This window comes from Salvelinus fontinalis, chromosome 30 (assembly GCF_029448725.1).
Source record: "Salvelinus fontinalis isolate EN_2023a chromosome 30, ASM2944872v1, whole genome shotgun sequence".
Lineage (NCBI taxonomy): Eukaryota > Metazoa > Chordata > Actinopteri > Salmoniformes > Salmonidae > Salvelinus > Salvelinus fontinalis.
In genome coordinates, this window is record NC_074694.1 from 31587324 (window position 1) to 31607552 (window position 20229).

A 20229-nucleotide genomic window follows, 5' to 3' on the forward strand; every position below is an offset into this window, starting at 1 on the left:
ATAAACTGTAGCTCATGTCATCATCTAATCAGCATAGACGTAACCCGGAAGAAATCAACACATTCCCACTGTGCGTTGTTACTGTAAAATAAAATGAATTGGGACTTCTCTAAAACTTTATACATGTAACTGTCACTATCATCAAGCCGATTTGACACATTATCCAGCGTGTATCATTTTAGGATTCCAGTTGAAAAGTGTAAGGTAAGAGATAAATTAATAGGCATATGGGGATAAATTATTTCATTTATAGGCGAGATGATGAATGAGTGATCGGCAACACTATGAATGTCCCGCCTACTTCCTGGATCATGCCCAGTTTTTGAATGGAATTCAAAAGTATATAATCAAATTCATGAAAACGCGGTCATTGAAGATGTAAAATTATATTCGTGGAATAATTTACTTCTATCTGATGCCTTTCATGAACGTTTTCATTGTTTTCTTTTTTTGTGATTGAATACCTTCATAACGAATAGAATTATAAATATGTCTTAAAATATATATTTCACAGTGACCTGCTGCAGACTGTGAGGCAGGTTGTTACTGTGAATGAGTGGTTGGGGGGACCGGAGGGGTGTGTGTGTTGAGAGCACTACAGCTATTGGCTGAGCAGCATGCGCGCACGTCGTGACATTGCAGAATAACTTATTCCATTCCCTTCAATGTTACAGTTTTCCTCTAATTGTAGACGTTGTCTGGAGAGCTGCTGGAGTAGATGAACTGTTGGCCTCCCGAGTGGCGAAGCGGTCTAAGGCACAGCTTGCAATAATTATTATTTTGAGGAAAACTGAATTTCGCTTCCAACGTCGTTACAAGTTACTACGATAATCCTTAATTGTCTCGGTAACATTATGGAAAAGGGATTTATTATATAAATGGCAACTCCTCTTGCTGTGAAAAAAATTGCTTGTTTTCAGGCCTTTTGGGCACTTTTGAAGTTGTCATTGGCCTGGAAAATGTATCTTGACCTGGCAACCCTGCTCTTAGAGAGAAGGGGGATATCTGTCAGAAGTGAAACATAGCATTTTGTATTTCAGATCTGCTTCCCCATTTCCTCACCACTGACAATTTCCCTGTTTACACATCCTGGTTTCCATTCATCTGTGATCATTATTCATAACCTCAATATTGAACCAACATGGCCATGTTCTACTTCTGACATACATCCTCCCTCTTTCCTTGAAGCAAGCACAGAATTACAAGAGTAAGCAATGGTTCTTTATATTATATAGGTTTTGCCTATCCATATTGTATACCATTTTTTCATGTCTGCCTGTCGGTCTGTAAGATGGGGTATATGCAGGTAGAGGAGCACACCACCAACATGTTACACCTGAAGAGGTCGCCTGGCATACGCTCCTGGTCGCTGCTCATAGGTAGGATCATGATGTGTGTGTATTTACTGAGTTTATTTCTTTGAATGCAATGTCAGAAAATAAATTGACCCAGCATTTGGTCCTTTTTCTGATTTCAGGTATTGCGTCCATTGGCCTGGCTGCTGCATACTACAGCTCAGGTACAACCTGATTTACAGGCATCACCAGTGCCAGCCTGTCCCGTCTTGAATCCGTCATGAATTACATCATTAAGACAGAATGGGTAAAAACAATGTCTGCCTGTCTCTCATCCCTATTTTCTGGTCTTTCCAGACAGTATCCTGTGGAAGCTTTTCTACGTGACGGGCTGTCTGTTCGTGGCCATGCAGAACATGGAGGAGTGGGAGGAGGCAGTGTTTGATAAAACCAAGAAAGTGATAGAGCTGAAGACCTTCAGTCTGTATGCCCTGATTCTCACCATGTGTAGGAGAGGCCAGGAGAAAGGTGAGGAAAATCACCTAATGTGTCCTGTACAGTACTTTCACATTGAACCTCCTTTATCAATAAGGGTAGATCAGATGGGATGAGTTTTACAATTGGAATCCAGTTAGCGCAGGGTCTTCCAACGGGGTCTCTCCCTGTCTCCTTCCATCTCCCTCACATACCCTCCATCTCCCTCACTCATCTGTTGTCTCCCTTCCATCACCTGCCCCATACCCTTCCTCTCCTCCGGTCTCGGTCTTTCAGTGGTGATGGACATGAGGCACCTGCGTGATGTGTGTGTTCAGGAGGAGAAGGTGCGCTACCTAGGGAAGGGCTACCTGCTGGTGCTGCGACTGGCCACAGGTTCCTCCTACCCCCTCACACAGAGCGCCACCATGGGGGGACGCAGGTGAGATGGGTCTATTATAAGACCCTAACATGGAAGATGTGTGTTAAAGGATCAGAACACAGGTTTCCCAGGATCTGAAAACATTGTAGAATATTTAGTATAACAGTTCAAGAATGGCATGGAACAGAAGTAAAATCAGACAAATGTATTTAGTGTTTTGATTGTCAAAATATTCCTGCTGTCTATTTTTGATCACAACCAGTTGTTTGATCCTGTTGTTTCCCCCTCTCCGTCAGTGATGTGGAGGCAGTGGCTTCGTTGCTCAAGCGTTTCCTGGGTCTGGAGGAGCTCCAGTGTCGCTGGGAGCAGGAGGAAGAGGCAGTCAGGGAGGAAGATGAACTGAACCCCAGCACTGACTCCGAAGAAGAGGGGGACTCAGTGCAGTAGAAGGAGAAGAGATGAGGAGAAGCCACAGCAGACTTGAAATGCACCCAAATACACTGCTCAAAAAAAATAAAGGGAACACTTAAACAACACAATGTAACTCCAAGTCAATCACACTTCTGTGAAATCAAACTGTCCACTTAGGAAGCAACACTGATTGACAATAAATTTCACATGCTGTTGTGCAAATGGAATAGACAAAAGGTGGAAATTATAGGCAATTAGTAAGACACCCCCCAAAAGGGAATGGTTCTGCAGGTGGTGACCACACACCACTTCTCAGTTCCTATGCTTCCTGGCTGATGTTTTGGTCACTTTTGAATGCTGGCGGTGCTTTCACTCTAGTGGTAGCATGAGACGGAGTCTACAACCCACACAAGTGGCTCAGGTAGTGCAGCTCATCCAGGATGGCACATCAATGCGAGCTGTGGCAAAAAGGTTTGTTGTGTCTGTCAGTGTAGTGTCCAGAGCATGGAGGCGCTACCAGGAGACAAACCAGTACATCAGGAGACGTGGAGGAGGCCGTAGGAGGGCAACAACCCAGCAGCAGGACCGCTACCTCCGCCTTTGTGCAAGGAGGTGCACTGCCAGAGCCCTGCAAAATGACCTCCAGCAGGCCACAAATGTGCATGTGTCTGCTCAAACGGTCAGAAACAGACTCCATGAGGGTGGTATGAGGGCCTGACGTCCACAGGTGGGGGTTGTGCTTACAGCCCAACACCGTGCAGGACGTTTGGCATTTGCCAGAGAACACCAAGATTGGCAAATTCGCCACTGGCGCCCTGTGCTCTTCACAGATGAAAGCAGGTTCACACTGAGCACATGTGACAGACGTGACAGAGTCTGAAGACGCCGTGGAGAACGTTCTGCTGCCTGCAACATCCTCCAGCATGACCGGTTTGGTGGTGGGTCAGTCATGGTGTGGGGTGGCATTTCTTTGTGGGGCCGCACAGCCCTCCATGTGCTCGCCAGAGGTAGCCTGACTGCCATTAGGTACCGAGATGAGATCCTCATACCCCTTGTGAGACCATATGCTGACACATGCACATTTGTGGCCTGCTGGAGGTCATTTTGCAGGGCTCTGGCAGTGCACCTCCTTGCACAAAGGCGGAGGTAGCGGTCCTGCTGCTGGGTTGTTGCCCTCCTACGGCCTCCTCCACGTCTCCTGATGTACTGGCCTGTCTCCTGGTAGCGCCTCCATGCTCTGGACACTACACTGACAGAAACAAACCTTTTTGCCACAGCTCGCATTGATGTGCCATCCTGGATGAACTGCACTACCTGAGCCACTTGTGTGGGTTGCAGACTCCGTCTCATGCTACCACTAGAGTGAAAGCACCGCCAGCATTCAAAAGTGACCAAAACATCAGCCAGGAAGCATAGGAACTGAGAAGTGGTCTGTGGTCACCACCTGCAGAACCATTCCTTTTTTGGGGGTGTCTTGCTAATTGCCTATAATTTCCACCTTTTGTCTATTCCATTTGCACAACAGAATGTGAAATGTATTGTCAATCAGTGTTGCTTCCTAAGTGGACAGTTTGATTTCACAGAAGTGTGATTGACTTGGAGTTACATTGTGTTGTTTAAGTGTTCCCTTTATTTTTTTGAGCAGTGTATATTTTACAGCATTTCGTAATATCCCTGATACTATAAATTGTCTTAAATACACTCTAATGGTAGAGTTTTCCACAGAATATTTAAACAAAATCATAGTTTGTTGTGTTGCCTGTTCTTCAAAAACAATCATTACTGTATTAGACTCAACCCTATAATTACAGTGCCTTTCTATTTAAATGTAATCAGTATGTGTGAAATACTCATTCAAAACAGTCCCACAGTTTAGGGAACACAGTGTGTTTGAGACCTCCCAAGTGATAATCTTGGTCTAGTAGGATTGTCTCTCCTCACGGCAACCATCTATCCATCTAAATGCATGTGACTGTAAACTATAATCAAGCATGGATTTCCAGGGATCAGTTAAGAATGTTTGCCTGTTTTTATGTTAAAGTAAATACTTGCATGTCTTTCAGCATTGATGGGTCCTATGACCAGGGTCAGACAGAATCTGGCGAGGCAAAACCTCTAGAATGAACTTAATCTAACAGCTTCGACATCTGCATTGCTTGCTGTTTGGGGTTTTAGGCTGGGTTTCTGTATAGCACTTTGTGACATCTGCTGATGTAAAAAAGGGTGTAATAAATACATTTGATTTGATTTATTATTCATAGGGTAAACTACATATTCCATCTGGCCTTATACACACAAAATGAAAGACCAGTCTCAGGTAACATTCCTGTCCGTAGACACATATTGTTATTAACACATTTATGTTTGACACGTAAACTGTATTACATTGTATCTGAACTGTATTAACTAAGTTACTGCATCTGTTGGCAAGAGGAAGGTGAGTATAGATGCCTTCTGTTGCTTGAAAGAAAGAATGCATGAGATATGTTGTGTCTAGTTAGTGTGTGCTGCTGGATGACTGCAGGTACTGGTTTGCCTTGTCTTTAAAAAATGTTTTGTATTACTTTTATTTTTGCTTTTTTTTGTTAAAAAAGGGAATTAAATAAAAGTTGCTTTTTGATAATCATGGAATCCTTTTCTCACTACCTCTCGGACCTCACTGTATGAAGTCTGCACGGATAGATCTCTTTCTCTGTCAAAAAGAACCAAAGGGACCCAGGTTAAACCTTACTGCCCAACCATAGAAGCTGAGACGTTCTGGGGTACCATCTCTAGTAGGCTGGCTTTGGTGTCCTCCAGGACCCTCTGGATGGGAGCCACCACAGGGCTGACATGCTGCTCTACCCACTCCTGAGCTGTGGAGGCTGGGTACAGACGCACCATCTCCTTTTTCACCATCACCACTCTCTGCTCCACAAGAGCTAACAATCTGGGAAAGGAGGGTGGTTGAAAGAAACACAGGTTGGCACATGTTGTTTTGTTTAGGGGGAGGGTGCTTAGGGTTCATTTGTTTTAACTATATGAGGGAGTGAAAAACCTATCTTAGCATATGTGGTGGTGGAATACAAACATTCAGATGCTTACGTCATGGCTTGACTCTGTAACTGCTGAGCAATAAGAGGGCTGACTGTCTTTCTCTGTCTGTGGTAAGGAGTGAACCAGCCTCTCACAAACCTGAGAACCACAGAGCGATATGTATCAAGGTTAGAGAGCTCTTTAATTCAAGGATTTTATAGGAGTAATCAAGAAATCATTAAGTGTGCCTTTATTGCAGTGGTCACCAACCCTCTTCCTAGAGTGGTACACGGTGTGCAGTTTTTAGTTCCAGCCCATGTGGCTGCTGGCTTCACTCACATGTTGTCTTCAAAATGGCGGAGTTCTTCTGACTGCAGTATTGCTGTTAGTTCCACAACCAGCTCTGCCAACCTCCTCCCTGGAAACAGCACAGAGTCACCTGTAGTGGAGCTAGGGCAGGGCACAGAGAGACACACACTTTTAGGATTAAAAACACAATCCACTTATAACAGAGGAGCATTTTCTGTTATGAAGGGTCTCTCACCTTTCCATGGTTTCTACATCTACAGAAGAGATGCCCAAAGTCTTTGTCACCCTGCTCTGAGCCTCCGGGCTGAACTGGCCTGTAGCACACACAGAACCACCATCAACACGGGTCAGGTGCCATTACAATACCTCAAGGATCACATCAAAGTGTATATGGAGAAAAGTATTGACCATGTGTGAGTGTCTGTAGACTGGAGGCCAGGGAGGGCAGAGCTAGGGGCAGCAACTCACACAGCACAGACAGGTGGTCATACCTATTGTTGAAATAAGATTATTAAATAGATTATGGCTAAATCATAACATCATACATTTTGGCACAAATGTCCCATGATTTACACAAAAGTCTGATGCATTGTATGATTTAGACAAGTCTGATTTTGCCCTATGACACTATAATTTAGATGAAAACAAGTGAATTCTCTCCATCTCACCTCTGCCAGCCAGTGAGGGCGATGCCCAGCATGTGTATGCCTTCAGGCAGGGCTGCTGCCACCTGTAGCCACTGTAGATGGTTGTCCACATGTCTCTGTGTGCTGGTCACACATGTGTGGACATTAGTAGAGCCTTTGAAGGCACTGGCTGCCCACAGTTCTGACAGCCCTGCACCACTGTACCTCTCCAATAGAGATACTGGAGAGGGGAAAGGAGATGGGAAACATTGACATTAAGCACAAATAGTGTTTGTCTATGTGCATAGTGATACTGTTCTAGTAAAACCACTAGTTCTTACCAGTGTTTTTCACATCTAGGGTGGGGTTGTAGTCCCACAGCATCAACTGGACCAATCCTACCAAACCGCTGCCTGGCAAATAGGTCAAAAAAGCAAATGTTAGGGGTGGATTGCAAACTTTTCTGGCCCATAGACTACTTTCAGGCTAAAACATTGAAATCATTGTGTAACTTTGCAGAACTATCACTTTAAGAGCCTGTACCCTGACCTTTCAGTGTGTCGTGGTCCATCCCTCTCAACATGTCGTCCCACATGATCATGTTGAGGTTTGGCCACGCCTCCCTGACGCCCTTTGCTACCCTGGTCACATGACTGAGGAACAGCTGCTGTACTGTACGGCCAGGTGTGCTCAGCCAGCGTCTAGACTCCTCTCCCTCACCTAGCAGGTACACCTGAGGACACATGACAGATATGGTGGGGGGGGGCTTTCAATTAAAGTGGTGTCATGCATTGTTCATCATTAGAAAGCTATTTCAATCTTGTATGCATCTCAATATGGCTTCCTTTCCTCATCTCCTTCCCTTCGTCTGCACTTTTTTTGAATTCCAAAAGGATCAAAATACCAGGCCTCACCTCGTCAGCTCCAATGTGCAGGCTGGTGCTGCCTGGGTGGAGCTCCACCACCTGGCGAAGCATCTCCTTTACGAGCCTCACACCCTCCTCTCTGTGGGGGTTCAGAGTGCCCAGGCAGTGGCCCACCTCCCTCAGCCCCCACAACGACTTGTGCTTCAACACAAACTGAGAGAGAGGGGGGGTGGGGGGGTGAGAAGAAGTTCTGTGAGAGAGTGAGTGAGAAAGGAGGCAAAGAAAGAAAAGAATATCAAAGATACCAAGACAATACAACCACATGCAACAATATAAATTGGCCTCAATCTCTCCGATTATTAAGTGGGGTATGATATGAACAGGTGGGAGACAGATATGTGTTCCCTCCCGCTCACCTCCATGTGTCCAAACGTCTGCACCAGAGGAATGACCTCTAACCCTTGGGACTTGGCCACTTCCTGAATGGACAGGACCTCCTCACGACTGCAGCAGAGAAGAGAATCATTACCTGTCAGGAAGAACCATTTTTTCCCTCCCACTTTCTAGCGAGGCCAAGATAGTGATGTTCGAGGATAAGAGTTGATATCAGTGATTGTATGGTGGATGTGTATAGCCCAACCTGTATGGTGAATGCTGAGTGGATTGTAACACCTTCAGCTCGCCTTCATAGGGGAACATGTCTTCATACTCCACCAATAGACCGTCAGCACCCAGACCAGAAAAAAGATGAATCAGCTGGAGAGAGGGAACGGTCATGTCAGACAGACCTCTTGCATTCAACACACAAATAAGGAAGAGATAGGTGAGCAGTGCTATTACCTTGTGCAGGTAATCAATTCTAGGAGGTGCTCCTTTCAGATCCAGGTGAACCAGCTTCTTCCCCTTGGGCCATGCTGGTAAAGCATCCATTGTAGCTGAAATCTGGAGAGCAGCAAGTAAATTACTGTGTACAAAGATCATGCATTAATTACCATTACAATACAATGCTCGACTTTTGACAAAGCAAGTAGTAGCCTACAATACAAACGTTGCCTTTACATTCAGGCTGAACCAGTATCCATCTGGTCAGAGAAGACGATGAATATGACGAGTCCCCTTTCTAGCCCAGAAAGCTACCATGTTTGTTTCCATTAGACAGCTCTGAAAGCATTAGAATGTCAAAATACGTTTGTTACTCACAAAATATGGCGTTTCGCTGAGCAACTATCTTCATTTACTGCAGTTCCGCCCTGTATCTAAATACAAATTTACAAGCAACCGAAAATATGCCTTGTCTGGAAAGAATCGTTATTGTTTTTGACCAAGTGGTCATGCGCCAAATCCACCGTATGTAAGTTTTCTTCTTCGATTAAGTTTCACGGCGGTTGGCATCCAATATTTATCGTGCATTACCGCCACCAACTCTACCGGGGTAAAAAAGGAAACTCTGTAAACTACTCTGTGCGCGGCAGTAACGACTGATTTTATTGATGGAGGTGCCGAAAAGGTGGACTTGGTAAAAAATAATACAGATTCTTTTCAGACTTTCTACATTTGTCGGTTGCCTGCACATTTTTATTTACTAGTAGACCTGTTTTGCAAGTACAAACCAGGCACCTGTTCACAAGCTTATTTGCCATAGAATAGAAAATATGAACGATGACGTTTCCTATCAGAATACTTAGTAGCACACTTGAAGATCATGAAGTGTCATTTCAGCATGCTACCATCTTCCAAGTCTGGGTATCTGCAGCCCAATATCACAGACAGAAGGGGAAACCTGACAGGGTCTATAAAGCTGAAGCATCCAAATCTGACAGAGCTCCAGAGTTCCTCTGTGGAGATGGGAGAACATTCCAGAAGGACAACTATCTCTGCAGCACTCCACCAATCAGGCCTTTATGGTAGAGTGACCAGATGGAAGCCACTCCTCAGTAAAATACACATTACAGCCCACTGGGAGTTTGCCAAAAGGCACCTGAAGGACTCTCAGACCATGAGAAACAAGATTCTATGGTCCGATGAAACCAAGATTGAACTCTTTGGCCTGAATGGCAAGCATTACGTCTGGAGGAAACCTGGCACCATCCCTATGGTGAAGCATGGTAGTGGCAGCATCATACTATGGGGACATTTTATCAGCGGCAGGGACTGGGAGACTATCAGGATCAAGGGAAAGATGAACAGAGCAAAGTACAGAGAGATCCTTGATGAAAACCTGCTCCAGAGCACTCAGTACCTCTGACTGGGTCGAAGTTACACCTTCCAACAGGACAACAACCCTAAGCGCACAGTCAAGACAACGCAGGGGTGGCTTTAGGACAAGTCTCTGAATGTCCTTGAGTGGCCCAGCCAGAGCCAGGACTTGAACCCGATCAAACATCTCTGGAGACCTGAAAATAGAGGTGCACAATGCTCCCCATCCTACCTGACAGAGCTTGAGAGGATCTGCAGAGAAGAATGGGAGAAACTCCCCCAAATACAGGTGTGCCAAACTTATAGTCATACCCAAGAAGACTCGAGGTTGTAATCGCTGCCAAAAGTGCTTCAACAAAGTACTGAATAAAGTGTCTGAATACTTAAGGAAATTAGATATTTCCGTTTTTTATTTCTAAAAACCTGTTTTTGCTTTGTCATTATGGAGTATTGTGTGTAGATAAGGGACAAAAAAGTATAATTAATTTTAGAATAAGGCTGTAACGTAAAACAAATGTAGAAGAAGTCAAGGGTTCTGAAGACTTTCCAAATGCACTGTACATGTGATGTTAAAGCTATTGGCCGTTAGCTTGTTAGCCTCGTTGGGTCCTTCCCTGGCTTCCAGATTGGTACCACTACTGCATCTTTCCAGCTGCCTGGTAGTTTCCCCTCCTCCCACACTCTATTGTACAACACCAATACTTTACCCAGTGCCTCATCACTAAGATGGGCCAACATAACATAGCACACCTCATCTTTCCCAAGTGAAGTTAACCGAGACTTACCTATTGCCCTTTTCATCTTTGCCATGGTAAATGGTGCATTCAACGCATAATTTACATCCTCCCTCCTATCCAGCACTCCAGGGTGTTCCTCCCTCGTTTTCTCTCTGCCCCTCTGACAAATTTGCAGAGCTACAGTATGCACTTGGACAAATGCCTTGGTCATCATCTCTGCCTTATCATCTGTTACTGCCACATCCTCCCCACTCGTCAACACTGGATAATCCCACTCCCTTCTGACCCCACTCATCCTCTTAATCATCCCCCACAATTGACGCCCTCCCAATGGCGTCACAGAACCGACGCCAACATGGCATCTTTGCCTGACGGATAGTTCTCACCAGGGCCTGCTTATACTGAATCAGGTGTTGGAAGTTGTGCGTCCTTTTCAGTACTCTAAATGCGCTGTTACTACTCCTCACCATTGCCCCACACTCCTCCATCCACCATGGGACTGCTTTCCTCCTTCTCTTCCCTGAACTCTTAGGTATAGCCTCAGTAGCTGCCCCCATTAAAGCTGTTCTCGCCCAGTTATTCATACTATCCACATCCCCTCTCATATCCACCTGAGCCATCACCTGCTCACTCAGCTCCTGAAACGGATCCCACTTTGCCCTTCCAAACACCCACCTGCCTACTCCCCACACCACATTACCCTACTTCTATCCTGGCCCTCCACCCTCTCCAGCACTTCCAGGTCCAATATCTGACCTGGATTATAGTAGTTCACTAGCACCCTCCTCTCAACACCACATATTCCTGTTGTCACAAGCCGGCTCATAGCCTGTGACAAAAATGAGGGGACACGAACAACAGGTATAGGCCAATTCAAAAGTGTTCTTTATTATTAAACAAACTATGAACTTAAACTAAGAAATAGGAATGAGGTGTGGATGTATCATAATGTAAGGTGTATGTAAAGTGCATGGGTGCATGAATATGTGTGTGTGAACATGACTGAGTGAAAACTATGCAAAACTAAAAAGGAACAAACAAATCATGAGCATACCTGGAGGAGCAGAGAGAGAGAGAGCAAGAGTGATTAGTGACAGCTTTATACCCTGAGCCCAGGTGGCTCCAATCACTTAACGACCCTCCTCTGCCTGCAGGAGGAACCACCCCCTGCACGGCAGAGGAGGAGCTGTGACACCCCCCTCCTTAAAATGAGGGTCCCACCCTCAACCCAACTTCCTCCAACATATTCAAAATAATTCAAATTTCCCAAAAACAAATAAACAACAAAAATACCAATCCCGGCTCCTAGCAGTAGCCCCGTGTCCCCCAGCTGACTGTCCGCCCCTCAAACTCAGCAGCCCTGGTACCTGGGGAGCAATTTAAGAGAAAAGAGGCGCAGACAGCCCGTAGGGGTCAGCAGAGAAAAGATACAAGCTAGGTTAAAGGAGCCCGGGACAGAGCATCAGCAATGATATTATCCTTACCACTAATGTGCCTAATATCAAGGTTGAATGGTTGCAAGAACAAAGCCCAACGCATCAGGCGCTGGTTGGGGTTTTGCAGGGACCTCAGAAAAACAAGTGGGTTGTGGTCAGTGAACACAGTTAAAGGGGTCAAACCAGAACCAACATAGACCTCGAAGTGCTGTAAAGCCCAAATGAGACCTAAAGCCTCCTTTTCAATTACAGAATAGTTTTTCTGATACTTATTAAATTTTCGGGAGAAGAAACTGACTGGACACTCAACCTTGTCGTCATTCTCCTGGAGAAGCACAGCCCCAGCACCGATTTGACTGGCGTCTACCTGCAATTTGAAAGGTTTCCCAAAATTTGGTGCTGCCAACACAGGTGCCAAACACAAAAGAGTCTTAACTGCATCAAATGCCTCTTGACACTGGGTGGACCAGATAAATTCAGCCTTGGCCTTCAACAGATTGGTCAGTGGGGACACTACTACCGAAAAGTTTACAAAAAGCACGGTAGTACCCCGCCATTTCCAGGAAGCGCATCAGTTCTTTCTTTGTAGAGGGCTGTGGGAACTGCTTCACAGCCTGAACCTTGGCTTCTACGGGACAGACAAATCCCTGACCAACAACCTTGCCTAGGTATGTGACTGTAGCTTTGGCAAACTCACATTTTGCCAAATCAATACCTGTGTCCAACATAGACTGCATCTCTGTTTCCAGTTTTAGTCTCTTCTCCTCAGATACACGATAAAATCTGTGTTTGATAGGCTTAGCATCTCTGATGTCTATATCATGTTCAATTAAGTGGGTTTGTGATGGAGTGTCAGAAAACAAAACAGGGTAGTTTCTAATAAGAGCTACCAATTCATCACGTTTCTCAGAGTCTAAATGATCTACCAAAACCCCAAGGTTTTGCAAAGTCTGAGAGTTTTTCAACCGACCTTGTAAGACCTGGTTTGGCTTACTTGTACACTGACACGTATGACAAGTTTTAATAAACTGAGATACATCCCGCTTTAAACGTGGCCAGAAAAAATTACGAAGTATACGATCATACGTTTTACGAACACCCATATGACCTGCCACATCACCATGTGAAGTTTGCAACACTTTATTTCGCAAAGTAGTAGGTACAACTATTTGAAAGACTGGTTCTCCTAAACCCTTATCATAGTGTGGAACCCATTTCCTGACCAACAGCCCTTCAAGAAGAAAATAACACTGAGCACTATTCCTCACCACTGAATCAGGAACCACTTTATCAAACAGATCAGCCAAAGTAGTATCGGCTTTTTGCTCAGCCATCAATGAATCTCTAGAACTAGTCAACTGTTCTGTCTGGAGTTTGACTGGCAACTCAAGACTTTCTGGCTTACTCTCAATCTCCTTACGAGAGGCTGCGCGGGTAACCGCACAAACTGGAAATACCTCAGGAGACACACAGTTCTGATCCGGAGATTCCCTTGCAGGGGACACTGAAGGTTGCTTCTTACAGATGTTTAATTTACCATCTGCCCACACCTTACTACCTGCCAAGTCATTCCCCAAAATCATGTGTACTCCCTCTACTGGCAACTGAGGTCTAACCCCAACATCTACATCACCCTCTACCAGACCACATTTTAGGGTAACTTCATGTAAAGGACAAGAGAATGGAACTAAACCCATACCACATACCATTACACAACGGCCAGTATCAGACTCTTTAGAGAACGGCAAAACAGATTCCAGAATAAAAGAATCTAAAGCTCCAGTGTCTCTTAGGATCTTGATTTTAACATTCTGGTTGCCATCTACCAGGGACACTACACCATCTGAAATAAAGGCTGAAAAATCACAGCGGGAAAACTGAGAATCAAACTCAACTAGTGGCTGAAACAGCTCACCCTGGTGGTCAGAGGCTGTAACAGGACTTGCCATCACAGCAGGTTTAACTTGAACTGACTGTTTTGATTTAAGCAGAGGACAATTTTTCTTCCAATGTCCTTCAACTAAACAGTAGCGACAGGTATTAGCATTAACCGGTGCTTTAAGTCCTCCAGACCCAAACTTCTGCTGAGGCCTTTTGAAAAAATCTCCAAAAAAAGGTGACCTCCTATTCCTAGGAGTAAAGTTATTTTTATGGTACATGTCACTGTTTGACTCAAAATGGCTTTTATGTGTTAGCCTGTACTCATCTGCAAGGATGGCTGCATCACTTGGAGACTTAACTTTACGTTCATTCATGTATGTAGCAACCTGGTCAGACACAGAATTTTTGAACTGTTCTAACACAATCAAATTAGACAGACCCTCAAAAGTACTAACTTCAGAAGCTGTACACCAACGATTAAATGCAGAAGTCAAATCACATACAAACTCAGAATAGGTTTGTGAATCTAACTTTTTCCTGTAACGAAAACGTTGACGATATGCCTCTGGCACAAGCTCGTAGACCTTCAGAACTGCTGATTTAACTTTAGCATAAACTTTACTGTCAGCTACACTCAGTGCTGCAAAAGCCTCACGTGCTTTACCTGTAAGTACACATTGCAACAACATAGTCATGTCCAAATCTGACCAAGCTCTAGCTTCCGCAATACGCTCAAATAAAGTAAAGTATGTCTGGATCTGAATCATCAAATTTAGGCAACAAACGAAGATTCTGTGAAACATCAAACTGTGGTAGTCTTTCCGGTCTATTAGCATTTCTCAATTGCTCTATCTCTAATTGCATTTGCAACAGTTCCCTCTGCTGCTCAAAAGTTAATGAAGGGCTAGACTGAAAACTTGCACCCTCACTACTAGCAGACTGACCGCCAAAAACACCCATTTCCCTAAGACCCTGCTTTAAGCTAGTTAACAGTCTCTTTAATTTTTTTATCAACTATCTCAATCTGATAATGTTCAGCAATTTCAATTAACTGCTCCTTAGTACACAACTCTAAGGCTACCTCTGAAGGAGCTTGAACAAAACTACACAAAATGGAAGACATTTTCCTCAACCAATACAACTATTACAAATGCTCCAAAAAAACACAACTCACCTGCTGTCAATCTGGGTTCAAGGACAGGAGCCACACCCCACTATCCTCCAAAACTACTAACTAACTGGCCCTGGTCTTCGTGCAGTCACATGTGGTGGGGTTTTATGCACACAAAACCAGTGGAGAGGAAAAGACAACCAGAAACTGGCAGCCCTCCCATAACCACGGAGGTGCTCCCGAGCCGATGTAGGGGAAAAGGGAAAGGGATGCTCTACCCACGTTCACTGCCACCTAAAACAAAAACACCACAAGCCTCCTATTGACACTTGCTGATATGCCTGAACAGGAGAGGACTCCCACCTGAACAAAACCCAGAAAAGAGTGAATTGCTTAGCTACCAAGCTAACTGAACCAAAAGAACACATGGTTCTCAACTCTCTTAAACAAAAATTGGCCCAACCAAAACATCCACTCAAACAAAAAAACATTTGGCAAACTAAACTAACCCAAGTTAACTACTATCCCGGACGAGTCCCCACTTGTCACAAGCCGGCTCATAGCCTGTGACAAAAATGAGGGGACACGAACAGGTATAGGCCAATTCAAAAGTGTTCTTTATTATTAAACAAACTACTAACTTAAACTAAGAAACAGGAATGAGGTGTGGATGTATCATAATGTAAGGTGTATGTAAAGTGCATGGGTGCATGAATATGTGTGTGTGACCATGACTGAGTGAAAACTATGCAAAACTAAAAAGGAACAAACAAATCATGAGCATACCTGGAGGAGCAGAGAGAGAGAGAGAGCAAGAGTGATTAGTGACAGCTTTATACCCTGAGCCCAGGTGGCTCCAATCACTTAACGACCCTCCTCTGCCTGCAGGAGGAACCACCCCCTGCACGGCAGAGGAGGAGCCGTGACATTGTTCAATACCTTTGCCTAGCATCCTGTAAGGAAGTCCTTGCTTTGAGGTGCCCCCCCCCCTCCCCCTCCATATATGTCCCTACAAACCACTAAATATTCCTGTATGATACACTCCAAAGTCAGTTTGAGCCATGTTTCCTACACACAAATCACATCAGGCTTGGATGATCTGCTTGAACTCCTGCCCATTATCCAACAGGCTTGGAGCATTCAATTGTAGTACTAACACCATAACTAAGATCCTGGCTGATTGGGGTCATCTCAAACCTCTTCCCATGTCAACCCTGTCATACTCAGATGTCTCCCAGCCGCTTTCACTATTAACTGATTCCTCTCTGTTTTGGACTCTACTTTAGCAGTGCTATTGATAGCACCCGCTATGAACGTTACCAGCTTTTTCTTATCTATATATACCATATTGCTGCTCACCTGCCCCGTAATCCTCAGTCTAGACCCTCCTACCCAACTCTCCCTTAAACCTGTACCTCCCTCACCGCCTCAGCATGACACTCTTCTCTCCACTCTCACTTGTTGCACCTCCACTGCCTGCTTCATCGCCTCACACCCACCATATGCCACATTATGAGCACCCCCACAGCTGTAGCACGTTGGTTGTACACCACACTGCCCATTCTCATGCTCCTCTCCACACTTTTTTTCTCTTTACAGGCTGTTGCAACATGCCCTAACATCTGTCAGTTATATCATCTTAAAGGTTTTGGTACGTAAACCCTCACATAATAACTTATATATCCTATGGCTACTTTATTTGGCAGTGCCCTGTCCTTGAAATGTAACAGAATAGATGGGCTATCCACCCAAACTCCACCCCTTGTTGCTTGCGACCTTTGAACATTCACTAGAACGCCTCCTCTCAAGATGTCGCTTACCTCTTTAACGCTAACACTCAAAGGCACTCCTGTTATCATCCCTTTAATCCACGTCATCCCTGCTTGATCAGTCCAGCTGCTCAACACCACCTTACACTTCCCTATTTGCTTCAACCTGGAGAGCTTTTTTCCTCTGCGGCATGTCCTTACAGACACGTTTGGAGAGTAACGGATTACATGTAATCTGTTACGTTACCAGCAAAAATATTGTAATCAGTTTACAGATACTTTTGAAAAACTGGATTACTTTGAGGATTACTTTAAAATTGTAAATTACTTTTTAGTGAGCAAAAAAATATTTTACACTCTTTTCTCAATGACATTCAAATCAGCATTGAAAAAAGGCACAAGTTTAAGTTTGTTCCACCTGAGTGAGTCTGACCACATGTCAGAGATCACTATGATGACACACCAAATGTGTTTGCTCGATCGCTGGAAAAGAGCAGGAATAGGTTTCGTAGGCTACAGACCAAGCTATGTCTTCCAATGGTGCGACTGCTGTCGGCAACCAATCTTTGTTTTTGAAACCAGTGGATAGCCTATGGAATAAAAGTGGGCCCTTTATTGCTCAATCTAATTCATGCTGATAAAAAAAAAACATAGGCCTAATGGACACATGCTCAAACTCACACACTTTTGATAGACTTAAAAAGGGGCAATCCCTAGTTGCTACATCCATTTTTGGACTTATAAATTATATATATATATATATATATATATACATATATACAGTACCAGTCAAACTTTTGCTAGTTTTTATTTTTACATTGTATAATAATAGTGAAGACATCAAAACTATGAAATAACACATAGAATCATGTCACCAAAAAAATTGTTAAAAGAATCATAATAGATTTTAGATTCTTCAAAGTAGCCACCCTTTGCCTTGACAGCTTTGCACACTCTTAGCATTCTCTCAACCAGCTTCACCTGGAATGCTTATCCAACAGTCTTGAAGGAGTTCCAACATATGCTGAGCACTTGTGGGCTGCTTTCCTTCACTCTGCGGTCCAACTACTCCTAAACCATCTCAATTGGGTTGAGATCGGGTGATTGTGGAGGCCAGGTCATCTGATGCAGCACTCCATCACTCTCCTTCTTGTTAAAATAGCCCGTACATAGCCTGGAGTTGTGTTGGGACATTGTTATGTTGAAAAACAAATGATAGTCCCACTAAGCGCAAACATCCATAAATGGCCAGGTATGTAAACTTTAACATTGATTTATCCTGCAATAGATGTCATTCAATTGGGAACATACATTTGTGTCTTCTTCTAATGCATCTTAAGGGGAAAGTAATCTAAAAGTAACTGAATGTAATCAGATTATATTACTGCATTTGGGTTAAAGTTACATTACTGATTACAATTTGACAGGTAAATTACATTTAGAAAGTAACCTACCCAACCCTGCTTACAGAACACCAGCCAGCTCCCATCTCTTAACACTTTAGCATTGACAACTCCCCCAATCCAACTATTTTATCACAGCCGTTAACCTTATCAGCCTCATCACCCCAACTCTCCCTTTCTCCCTAAACTTCAGAATCACTTCATGATCTTCCTCACCCCATGCTCCTCTCGCGATTTATCTTTTCCTTCTTTGGCACTCTCTACCTCAACTATATTGCTCTACTCAAACTTCCTTTTTTCTTAATCTCTGCCTCCATAGGCTTCTCGCTCCCCTTCAAACCCCTACTCCCTTTCCTACTCCCCACTTTATTTTTTACCGCTTTGCTCCATACTTCCTTCAATTTCTCTCCATCACCATCTCCTTTGTTAGGATTTATGTTTATTGCACTATAACCCAATACTACATCACGTGATTGAATATTAGCAACTGTTGGCCTGTGTGTGTGTGCTGGAAGTAACAGTTAGCCCCAGATAAGTGTGCTGGGAAGCTGTGGTTAGCCTTGAGCGAGAACAGTGTGCTTTCTATGCAGGTGCAAGTGGCTCAAACAATGTTACAGAACTATCTGACCTCAGTCTCTGGGGTGTGGGAGCGTAATCTACACAGCAACAGCACCGGACACCAAGGAGCGCCAGGCTGCCATACTGCAGGCTTCCATTAGCAACTTAATTATGCTTTTAACTTCGTCTGTGTGTTATTTTAAAGTAATCAGTTCAATTATATACATCTGGTGAAAAATATGCAACTACTGGTACAATGACTGTGTTCGATGTTCTATAATGGGGGATCGTGTCCTTGAAACAATGCTTACAGTACCTTGGTCTGACATCAAATTAAAATCCTGAATGCGAGAGGGCAGTCTTGCTTCCGTGGTCTCTGCCCTCTCATTGGCTAGAATGGTCCCACCTGATCTTTTTTCTTCCCGCCTGCCTTCCATCTTTGAGGAAATGTATTTGCATTGTTAGAGCGGTCACTCGACTATCTTGTCAATATAATAGATCGTATTTGGCCACACCCTCGAAACGGGGGCAAATGTACCTCAAAAGTTGTTGAAGAGTGTGCACCGTTTTGGGGAAACGTGTTGTTCAGTACAAACCGCCGCGCAACATAGCAAATGATGAACGCACCCAGGCTACATCGCACGAGCGACTACACACTCATCAATGTAAACAGATTGAGGTGCTGATAGTCAGTTGATTGACTTTGACTTGGCCTGCAGAGCAATAGACTTTTGTGATGTGGTCCAATTAAAACGCAGGTTTCATTCCTCAGGAGCCAACCAGATGGACTGTTACGCATTGACCAGGAAGCAATGCCGAGTAGTGGTAATCTGAAATCCTCTACTATTTCTGCATGAAAGGAAGTAGCTAGCTATATATCTTTATGATTGTCCACTGAAAAAGGCTTTGCATTATACAATGACGATACAACGGCGAGGAAATCCAAAAGTCCCAGACGCCAACGGGATTGAGAAAAAGATCAAAAGGTAACGTCAACGACATGCATGGCCAGTGCTAGTCTGATTAAACAGGCTGTGTAATACACAATTCATTGGTATATATACACATCCTGAAACATTGGAGTGCAAAATCGTGTAAATGTTCCTTACACACCAGAATATTGAATAAAATTACATTTGAACTTACTCTACCGGTTGTCTTTGCGATTTGTTCTAAATTTTATAGAAAATATCCCCAGGAAAGTACTATATTTTTTACCCAACCTCCTAGAGAGCCAGTAGGTTTTGGTTCCGTTCGGCACCGAGGTAAAATTCGTTTTCTTGGCTATTCGGTCGGCAGAACTATTGTGTGTGTGTGTGTGTGTGTGTGTGTGTCATAATAAGATGGGTGGAAGAGGGAAGTCTTTTTTTTTTCTGTTCTCCTTTCAGTGCAGGACAATCAAAACAAACTTCCTCTCTCCTGTCCTCTCCTAGGGGTAATGCTCTGAGGCAGGCGTCTGCATGGCGGGTGTCCCGTGGCTCTCTGCTCGTAGTGGTGGTGGCCCTGGCTGTGGTGGGAACCCTCACCTGGCTCTACCTGGCCTCAGGGGACCCTTACACCACAGAGACCCTGGTCAGACAGGCTGAGGTGGTTGCGCAGACCAGAGTCTACACTGTGGATTGTTCTGAGGACTATGAGAACTACAAACGCTACCCAGGTGGGTTTAAAACAACACAGATTTGTATTAAAGCCACAATCTAAAAATGATGCATGCCATATGAAGAGTTTAGTTGAATTAGATGCGTTAGTGCACGGTTAGA

At 44.2% G+C, this 20229-nt stretch overlaps 3 protein-coding genes across 8 annotated transcripts in view; 2 read left to right on the forward strand and 1 right to left on the reverse strand.

The window, feature by feature from the left end:
• The first annotated feature begins 58 nt into the window (after nucleotides 1–58).
• On the forward strand, nucleotides 59–2761 carry LOC129829048 (cytochrome b-245 chaperone 1 homolog). Of its 4 annotated transcripts, XM_055890494.1 has the most exons (7): nucleotides 708–846; nucleotides 1189–1207; nucleotides 1292–1379; nucleotides 1478–1519; nucleotides 1653–1823; nucleotides 2067–2211; nucleotides 2448–2761. In XM_055890494.1, the coding sequence occupies exons 3-7, from the start codon at nucleotides 1292–1294 to the stop codon at nucleotides 2596–2598; spliced, it is 597 nt and encodes a 198-aa protein (XP_055746469.1). In that variant the 5' UTR covers nucleotides 708–846; nucleotides 1189–1207; the 3' UTR covers nucleotides 2599–2761. The 4 variants fall into 4 exon arrangements, with proteins under 4 accessions (XP_055746466.1, XP_055746469.1, XP_055746467.1 ...); XM_055890491.1 differs by lacking the exons at nucleotides 708–846; nucleotides 1189–1207 and adding an exon at nucleotides 59–204 and having other exon boundaries at nucleotides 2448–2759; XM_055890492.1 differs by lacking the exon at nucleotides 1189–1207 and having other exon boundaries at nucleotides 2448–2760.
• A 2034-nt stretch (nucleotides 2762–4795) lies between these two features.
• hexdc (hexosaminidase (glycosyl hydrolase family 20, catalytic domain) containing) lies at nucleotides 4796–19090 on the reverse strand. 3 transcript variants are annotated; one of them, XM_055890486.1, is made up of 13 exons: nucleotides 19008–19090; nucleotides 8219–8320; nucleotides 8019–8134; nucleotides 7795–7882; nucleotides 7427–7591; nucleotides 7062–7245; nucleotides 6854–6925; nucleotides 6555–6753; nucleotides 6295–6377; nucleotides 6122–6200; nucleotides 5917–6027; nucleotides 5647–5736; nucleotides 4796–5491 (listed from the first exon to the last, which is right to left on the reverse strand). In XM_055890486.1, the coding sequence occupies exons 2-13, from the start codon at nucleotides 8306–8308 to the stop codon at nucleotides 5290–5292; spliced, it is 1479 nt and encodes a 492-aa protein (XP_055746461.1). In that variant the 5' UTR covers nucleotides 8309–8320; nucleotides 19008–19090; the 3' UTR covers nucleotides 4796–5289. The 3 variants fall into 3 exon arrangements, with proteins under 3 accessions (XP_055746461.1, XP_055746460.1, XP_055746459.1); XM_055890485.1 differs by lacking the exon at nucleotides 19008–19090 and adding an exon at nucleotides 18786–18882; XM_055890484.1 differs by lacking the exon at nucleotides 19008–19090 and adding an exon at nucleotides 8579–8732.
• A 281-nt stretch (nucleotides 19091–19371) lies between these two features.
• Nucleotides 19372–20229, forward strand: part of uts2r2 (urotensin-2 receptor 2) — a 34465-nt gene continuing 33607 nt past the window's right edge. The window contains exons 1-2 of the mRNA XM_055890490.1: nucleotides 19372–19455; nucleotides 19903–20126. Coding sequence (XP_055746465.1) covers nucleotides 19388–19455; nucleotides 19903–20126 — 292 coding nt within the window. The 5' untranslated portion in view covers nucleotides 19372–19387. The remainder of the gene's footprint in view (nucleotides 19456–19902; nucleotides 20127–20229) is intronic.

Bases quoted from the DNA above. Each gene is read 5' to 3' on its own strand.
- LOC129829048 (XM_055890491.1), top strand. From the start codon at position 1,292: ATGGGGTATATGCAGGTAGAGGAGCACACCACCAACATGTTACACCTG. The intron at 1,520-1,652 runs GTACAACCTGAT...TGGTCTTTCCAG, and splicing joins TGCTGCATACTACAGCTCAG to ACAGTATCCTGTGGAAGCTT. The intron at 1,824-2,066 runs GTGAGGAAAATC...TCGGTCTTTCAG, and splicing joins TAGGAGAGGCCAGGAGAAAG to TGGTGATGGACATGAGGCAC.
- hexdc (XM_055890486.1), bottom strand. From the start codon at position 8,308: ATGGATGCTTTACCAGCATGGCCCAAGGGGAAGAAGCTGGTTCACCTG. The intron at 8,135-8,218 runs GTAATAGCACTG...CCCTCTCTCCAG, and splicing joins GAATTGATTACCTGCACAAG to CTGATTCATCTTTTTTCTGG. The intron at 6,754-6,853 runs GTAAGAACTAGT...TCCCCTCTCCAG, and splicing joins CCTAGATGTGAAAAACACTG to TATCTCTATTGGAGAGGTAC.